Raw genomic sequence first — 9,424 nt, forward strand, 5'->3', positions numbered from 1 at the left:
TCATATATAAATATATACCATATATATTATTATGGTAATAATAATAACAGCATATGGCAATTGCATATAACTAGCTCTATCACAGTTTTTGTACAGGTCAGTTATTATTATATTAATATGTATTCTAAAAAGCTAAAACAATGGAAAATGGCAGCCATTTTAAATTGAAATAGCTCAAAAATGTGTACAATATTTAGTTAACTGTTGCTGTCATTGTTATGAGTGGATTTCCAATTGAATACTGCATTTTAATTACATAAATTTACAATATTAGTGACAATTTTAGGAAAAAATGGCGGCCATTTTGAATCGGCTGGCAACCCCCCTTACGTATGAAAAAAAAAATGTTGCACATACTTTTTTGATTTATCTATGTCTACTCTACATCATATCCAATTTTTAAAAAATATAGAAAAAAAAAATGCAACCAACCAAAGTTTGCTGGACTAGTAGTGCCGCTTTGGCACTGCTACAGTGCTTTTATTAGCATTATATTACGCAGGTGCGAAAATAGCTCTTGTTTTTCTATCGGACTGCCACAGTCGAACAGCTGCTGTTTAGTCGAAATTGATGCTTTGCTTGATAGATGAATACATGAATTTATGTATATAGGCAATATTATATGTAGGCCATACAAAATAAAAATAAAAAAATAATAAAATAATAATAAAAATAATAATAATAATAAATAATCGTGCTCGAATAGGAAAATATGTCATCCATAATCATATATAGGCAGGCCTGCATAGGCTTACTGCCTACTAACATTACAATTAATTAAATACTATTACCATTATATACATAAAAAACAAAACATTTCTGTGTTATTTTTTTTTCGCACTGCGGCAGTGCCAATAGAAAACAGCAGCTTTTTTTTTCCGCACTGCGACAGTGCCGATAGCCTCAGCCGGATTACATAAGAATACAAAGAACAAGTACTGTATCTACACTTATTCCTCCATGGTATAGCTGTGTTGATCATTTGCCTACAACGCCAGAATTCACCATTTATATGATTTTCAGAAATGAAAAGAAAGAGAAATTGACCAAGAATCCCATTTATTGGTGTTGGTTTGATATGTGGAATTCTATTTAATTACAGGAAATCCATTCAATAAATTCACAACGGATTTTGAAAATTTGGGTTTTATCATGAATATTCATGAGCTGTATAAAATAAGTCTATGAAATTATTTAATTGTTGGCAGTTTAGATGTCTACAGTGATGTAGGCCTACTCTTAAATTTATGCGAGTATCGGGTTGCAGTAACATATTAAAGGGGAAACTTCGAATAGAGGTGTGTCCTCTATTACAATACAGGGTACTAGCCTACTATTTATGAAACACTAACCAAATGTGAAAATGTCTCTTAATGTGGGGTGGATGACACGCAGCCAAAGTAAAATTGAGTTATTCAACAGTGACGCTGATTTTTCATAGCCGCGTTCACGAAATATAATGGAATACAGGGGCGTACGGTGAAAAATCTAAGGGGGGTTCGAAACGAAAGCGCAGGGGGCAAGCTGAACTCGGAGCAATTTAGCGAAGCTTTCAGAATTCGCGTGTGCGTTATTTGTGAGTGAAGCGAGCATATTTAAAGGGCACTTTCTTTAAAAGGGGGGGTCGACCGCACCCATCGACCACCCCCCCTCCCCCACGGTACGCCCCTGGAATAATATATATTATAAAATGACCAAATCATAATTGCGCATGGAGACGAATGTTATATGCTCTGCAAGTGCACAACCATTTGACGCTCACTTATGTAATTCAATTATTTAAATTCTCTCTGGGTTGATGTTTAAAAATTGTCAAAGTAAACATTTGAATGAAATATAATTATTTTAAGTATTTTGTAGTGATAGCATAATAATCATTTACAGTAATAGGGCCGAATTTAATTTGTTATATTGACCACCTGACACACTTAGAAAGTTTGCATTTTAATGTGGGCACCTTTACTTTATTGGTGTATTTTACTGTATTCTAATGTTTTTAGGATTTACCGTTTTAATGTATTTATCGTATTACATACTGTATTTGGTTTTTAATGCAATACCTGTACTGTCTCTTTACCCTGAAGAGAGTTAAATAATACCAGTCCGTCAGATCACCCACCTAAACCCCACTAGGTTTGGGACAGAGGTGAGCTAATTTTTGAAAGTAGGTATCTCTACATGCCCGAAAATGGTACATCTGTGACTGTAAAAATTGTGTTCTCTACTTCTTTCCCATGGAGGGTCCATGGTTTGTTCCCCCAGATCGTCATGGTGTTTTCCAACTTCAAGAAGATATTGCTGCACGTCTATAACTGCCGGGTGGTCAAAATTTTCATGGTGAGCTTTCGATTCGGTACGGTAGACCGAGGAGGACTGTAAATGGAGCAAAATATTAATCTGCGCATGTATATGAGTTCAGTACCCACCGTCTCGTTCAATTACAGAACGGTCTTTACTCGATTCGGTCTAAAATTATGACGGGAAGAGACGCACCGGGAACTTGAGAGCGTTTGTGTACGAGCTTCCATCGTGCGCGGGTACAGTGATCCAATAAGTTTTCACGAGGACGAAAGGCGTCCGTGACGGTCAGTTAACTCTCCGTACTCATTTTCTACCGTTGTGAATCGAAAGCTCCCTGATAATTCTAATCCTATTTCTACTCATCCTGTTAGAAGTTCAGGTTTACACACAAAAACCATTGCATTAATAGAGAACTTATTTTAGAGTGGGCCCAGACAATGCTATTGTTGACTGCAGAAGTTAGAATTACTATGCTTAAAATGGGAACAAAAATTTTGTGTGAATAGTGAAATGGTAGAAAAATAAATTGTTCCTCCAAGTAAGATGTTTTTTGTTTGGTTAATAAATACAATATGATACATCTATTGCAATATACAACAGAATTAACAACTATACATATACGAAATGCTGGATATTACGACATACAGTACAACGAAGTGCACCCTCTCTAATCGAGACCACTTTTTAAAGAACCAGATAGGACACCGAACCATGAGACCATCCCAGTTTCAAGTCCCAAAAGTAGTCTCGAATTGGAGAGCAAAATGTATTTAAAAAATGTATACAATGAAATGTAAAGTGTGTTCTGATTGCACAGTACATTATCTTTTGAAACAGTTTCAATCAATTTGAAGACACGTCAGGTCTGTGCAAATTAATAAAAAGTTCCTAAAATTGCCATGAACTATAATTTTCTTTTAGAAAGGGCTGTTTGAAAAGTCCAGTTAAGTTGAAAATATTTTTAAATTCTGTTTTCACTTGCTTGGTTTGGTACTCAATTTCATATAATCCTTTTAAAATACTCTTTCCATGCCATGTGTGTGTGTGGGGGGGGGGGGGGGTGTGCTGATACAGTGTAGACATGGAGGAAAGAACCGAAACTCGATGTGTCAAAGGGCAACTTTGGCATACAAACGATATCGGTCTGGTCGAAACCAGACCAGCTGGACTGCTTCCTATAGCCATGATTATTTACTGAGCAATTTGCATAACTGCTGGAGAAAGAGAAAAAAAATAAGTCCAGTAGAATAATATTGGTTGGTTGTGCTAAAACTATATTTATTTCATATTTACAAGTTGCAGGATTAACAGGAAGCTGGGCACACAATGTGCCCGATGGTCATCCGCACACAATTCCAGAGAAAAACGCCACACACAACAGATCGTTTTAAGGACGATCCAATCAGATTGCCACACACAATTGTCAGATTGTCAACACGTGGTCAAACACTCACAGAGTAGAGAGGGATTCGTCAGCCCATCGCCAATGTACTGGCCTAATACCGACTGCTGTGTTGACACAGTTGAAAACTTTGTCTATATATTTTATAAACTAAAATTACATGTACCTTTAAAAAAACATTACATCAATAGCTGAATGCACATTCCTAATAATAATATCAAATGTACACTATGGGAACATATGTTTTAATACAACATAATTATGATACCCAAACCCCTCAGTTAATTTTGGGAGTGTCAAACAAACAAGAGACCAATCAGAATGTGCTATTCTATAGATAGAGGCCAGAAACACAGGCATCGGCATGTCCGTCAAAACACACAGCTGCCGTTTGTGGTTCTTTAGCAAGTGAGCTTTCGCATCAACGACGGACGTACTCAATTACGGTAGCCTGACACGAAAATCGATCTGCGCATGCACGACCCCTGCAGCTTCTCGTTCTTGGCAAAATCACGAACTGTTTTTGGCCAATTTATCGTCCGTGGAGAATCACGAACGACTAGCTCAAGCAGCCAATCAGTGCTCTTTAGGGATACCAAGCAGCCAATAAGCGCCCTTTAGGATACCTAAAAAAGAGGGCGCGTGTCAGGTTAACGTCGTCACGGACTACCGTTCGTTCTTCAATTGTGAAACTGCGAATGATAAGACCGCAGACGCGTATCAAAGATGGTCACAGTTCATTGCTTTTAGTCCCAGAGTACGTCCGTGCTGCATTTGCGAAAGCTAATATCTTAGAGGCAGTGCTTAGTAGGACGATCCATTTAAACTACTGTACACTGGCGACATATTCTTTCTCATAAAAATCACCACAAATATATCCACATCTTTGATTAATGATCTTTAACAACTTAAATATCAAATGAAAAGCTAAATTATAATTAATACAGAAAAAAAAATATTGAGACATCCTAACCTTCACGTAAGTTATTAACTATAAGACAAACCAAGCCAATGGTAGAATTTGTAGCGACATTTTTTTTTGTTAACATGACGTCACATGTTTTTCCAGCTTATACTAAGATAATGTATTAAACTGTCATTGTTTAAATGCTATGATAATAAAGTAATGGCACAAAGACCAACGTAGCAATATTAATATACTGTAAGGTACTGTATACAAAATTAGCACTGAGCTAATTAGACTTTAATCAGTGGATACATTTTCATTTGACTGTTGGAAATGAGTGTAAAATCTTCGCCAAGCTATCTTGTAACATTTGAATATTTCTTTTGGCTACATCATCTTCGATGTTGAGATTTTGAATATGATCATTAACAGCTAAAATCTAAAAAAAAAAGAAGAAAAACACAAGAAAATTGTTATCAAAAACCAATTTCTGACATTTCCAATCACAGAACAAAAAATCTACAGTTTGCCCTCCAATTTGAGACCTTTAGTACTTCAAAAATTTGGGGTGGTCTGTGGTTCAGTCTTCAATTAGATGCTTAGCTTTGTGTTAAAAGAGAACAGATAGTTATTTGGGTCTTTGAAAAAGTGGTATCGAACTAGAGGGGTCTTGCAATTCTCGTATTGGAGGGTGCATTGCACTTTCAGCTTTAAACATTTTTTAACTGAGTAATCCTTACCATACAACTTCTCATATTAGTGTTAAATGTTTTACTTTTAATATGCTACAAAATATTCAAAAAACCTTAAACATTAAAAAAAGTCCTAGATATACACATAAAAAACATCAATAATTTCAGATGATTCGCTATCGTATTCCTTACTTCCCAGACAGACATTTAAGGGCAAAGTATAGGCAAAGATTACAGGATATTTTTACAACTGTTAATGGACAAGGAAAAACTTTTAACCAAATTGAAAAAGCTGATAATAATTTGTTTACTAAATAAAAAAAAAATACAAGTGGTGAATAAGGTTTAGCAAACATGTTTGTTTTTATTACTGTAAAGCCACATTTACACTAGACACGATTACGACACGACAACGACATATCATCGCGTAGTTTGTATTCTTCAACACTGCGCGTGCCTGTATCGTGTTGTTGTCGTGTCATAATCGTGTCAAGTGTAAATGGGGCTTAAGCCAGGAACTCGCTGCGTCTGACAGTCGTCGACCGACTCAATTCTACGACAAACGCAATTCCTGTGGACGACAGGCGTGCAAGGAATCATTCTTAATGACGTTGCATTAAGACTACCAAAGATAATCAACACGCAGCGTTGTGGCGTCTAGCACTCAATGCCGTGCAACACGGTGACACACTGGATTTACAGTAGATGCATTCTTTAAATTACTTACATTTTCTTTCAAGTCCTTTGACAAACGATTATCGGTAGCTGCTGGTATTACAGGACTTCCTGTCATCGACATTAACCTTTCCCCTTTCCGTGCCTTCCTTGCTCCTGGTGTCACAGGTAATCTAAACATAAAATCAATTTATACGTGGATATAAGTAAATACAGTATATAGAGTACAATGCTTGTGTCGCCACAACACCAGGTGGCGCCCTTTGTTGGTAAAGTGTTCATTACGCCTGAATGACTTCATAATCCTAGTAGTTTAGACTACGCTTTCTGGAATAGGCATTTTAAAATGTAATAATTTACCATCCAACTGTACTAAAAACACAAAAGCCCACATATATTAATTATGGAACACATACTGTATGTGGCAAAGACAAGCTAAACCAGTCACTTGTTGCAAATCGTGTTTAAGAGATAATGGCCAAAACATACTGGAATGTCAAAATTGTTGAAATCTATTTTATGGCACTAAACTAACTTTTATATTATATCTATAAATCAGGCTATGCTATTATTTTCCCCTTTTTCAATGTTTAAACATCAATTTTTAACGATTTAATGATGGTATCTGCCTGAGAAATGCCAGAAATAAGTGTTCTTTAAACAGCTGTATGTTTGAACACTTCATACGGAAATGTCGGATTTAAATGATTCTTCGACCAGTTTATAGCTCTCATTTTACTGTTAAACCATGTATTAATAACTAAAAATCGATGTTTGCGACCAGTGACTGGTTTGGCTTGTCTTTGCCACATATTTTATCATCAATTAAAATTTACTAAGAAAAATTAAGATACAACATCTTAATAATTACAGTTGACCCCATTTTCGGTCGCTTATAGCAACGGAGTAGTATCACTACGTAGTACTCTATAGCTGCTGTTCCATTTCGAGTTTGGTGTATCATTGTTTCAATTCACCACTACCAAAAATCACATTTACCACTAAATTACACAGAGTATAAATGGGTACAAAATGATGACATTCCTGTTGATGACATAATGTCAAAATATTGAATCCCAACAAGATGGCATGTATTTCAATACTATACTTCTTAATCTTATCTGACTGCCAGAGGTTTTAAAAAATAGTATCAGCCACCGCCAGACCGCAAATTTTAACACTTTTCCGAAGCTCGTTGAGAGTGCGTATGTGATCAGATTGACATGTAATGAATACTACAAGAACTACAAACATCTTAGCTTTGTAATGGTACCAAACACTTAATATTCTAATCACAACATGTGACCCGTAACAGTAAAATAGAAATGACTCGCTTTTGGAGATTTACACAATTTCGCACAACAAAGCTGAGATAATCGCAAATTTGTATAAGTACATCATATACCGCTATGCTCAATGTAAACAAGCAAATAGTGAAATACTTATGGTCCAGGCTGAATATAGTTTTCAAATTAATAATACATGTCGGTAATTATCCCCATCTATCAGATTCCGTAAAAAAAACCCTGAAACACGGAGATCTCACGGAGTTGCGTTAACGAGCAGAGATATCTCAGTGTTTGGCAGGAAGAGTGTTAATCAGTGGACCTCTCGATAAATGGGTACCTAATAGAAGGTGAATGATATGGACATGAACCCAAATATCAGACCGACTGACCCTGTTTCTCAATAAAATGCTTAAATAAGCTCTGCCCCTTGAATACTGTTGCTAAGGTCCTTCTACAAAACAGCCACCAGAATGTACAGTTGTACACTATTGAGGCTGTGGAACATGCATGCACATTCTTGGCTCCGCTATTTAGTAACACATTCTGATTGGTCAGTCAAGCTTGATTGACAATTATCTAGGCTCCACCTATTTAATTACACATTCTGATTGGTCAGTCAAGTTTGACTGACAATTATCTAGGCTCCACCTATTTAATTACACATTCTGATTGGTCAGTCAAGTTTGACTGACAATTATCTGGGCCCCACCTATTTAATTACACATTCTGATTAGTCAGTCAAGTTTGATTGACAATTATCTGGAACAGTCAATGTGCTTGAGTAATGCTAATTGTTTTGGAGGCATTAGCATAAAAACAAAACCAAATTATCTGTTCTTACCTTGGATCAAATTTCGGAGTGACCGCTGGTGTGTTCCAACAGTTGCTGGGCAGGTTGCGTTTCCTACGAATTTGCTGCGCTGGTGTGACAGCCGAACTTGTTTTCCTGAAATCAAAGAATTATATACTGTTATATATTTTTTTTATAATTAGAAATATATTTGAACTAGAAAGCAAATAAAAAATTGTAATAATTGTGAGAAATTCAGCCCCATAAAGCTGATTTATAATCTAATTACTGTTTATATTTTTAAAATAAAAACTGTTTACTTAAATATATACCATCTACAAAAAAAATAGAAAATTAATATATTTATATATATAGTTTTGTTAGAAGGTTTGCATGGCAAAAATAATATATATTAATGCTTGCAGTACACCACGTAGATAGTTCTGAAAAGAACTGTTATTGTTGGTCTTTGAGAATATCTCGAATTTCTGTGTTGCTACAATCGTGTGCAGGAGAATAATACATATTATAAATAGTATTTTTGTATGTTGGTCTACTACTACCATGCAAGTGATCCCCTAAAGCTCTGTCAACACTACCAAATTTTCTTTGGCAAGAAACTGTTGTATGCCCATATTTAGTCATGATGTGCCTATATATCGTCGCATCACGAACTAACACAATTAAATTCAATTGTGTTAGTTCGTGAAATCAAAAAAGCGCATCAAAATACGCGCTGCTGTCGTTAAGGACTTTTTGTGTGGTAAAGAATACAAAATTGCTTGACAACCAATACATGCTCGTTTTGACGCGCTACTGTGATTTCACGAACTAACACAATCTACTTTTATTGTGTTAGTTCATGATGTGAGCGACGATATGGTCATGATGTGATGTCATCATGGCCATATATAGTCATGTTGCATGTTTTTGTTAAATAAAATTTGATAGCCTGGAAAGGGCTTTAGGAGGCAGCTGACATTTTAGTAATAATTAGTATGCTACTTACCTTGATGATCGACGCAACGATTGAGCTGGACACGGCATCAGGTTCTCATCGGCCTCCTCGGTTGGTGCCGACTTCTTCCCTTTCTTCTTACTTTTTGTAACCTTCTTGGTTTTTCCTGTCTATAGAATCAATACAATTTTACAATGTATCATAATAATAAATATACTGTATATTATGACAGCTCATGGTAAAAGGCTGCCCTCTGGAAATGGAAATGGCATCACAAGCAGATTTCTTTTTTTTATTTTTTATTTTTATTTTACTTAATTTCCAGGTAACAACATCAGTCTCTAAAAATTAAGGCAACAAATTTTAGCCCTGTCCAGACACTACTGTATTTCTGTCTCTTATACACCTCT

At 35.8% G+C, this 9,424-nt stretch overlaps 1 protein-coding gene across 1 annotated transcript in view; it reads right to left on the reverse strand.

The window, feature by feature from the left end:
- Positions 1-3,552: 3,552 nt before the first annotated feature.
- LOC117117111 (borealin-like) overlaps positions 3,553-9,424 on the reverse strand; it is a gene marked incomplete in the record, with an annotated part of 9,281 nt that continues 3,409 nt past the window's right edge. Inside the window, 3 exon segments of the mRNA XM_033261306.1 lie at positions 3,553-5,049; positions 6,030-6,150; positions 8,108-8,212. Of these exon segments, the coding sequence (XP_033117197.1) occupies positions 4,927-5,049; positions 6,030-6,150; positions 8,108-8,212 (349 nt within the window).

Source organism: Anneissia japonica, unplaced genomic scaffold (assembly GCF_011630105.1).
Source record: "Anneissia japonica isolate Jap-2015-1 unplaced genomic scaffold, ASM1163010v1 scaffold287835_len3118868_cov185, whole genome shotgun sequence".
Classification (NCBI taxonomy): domain Eukaryota; kingdom Metazoa; phylum Echinodermata; class Crinoidea; order Comatulida; family Comatulidae; genus Anneissia; species Anneissia japonica.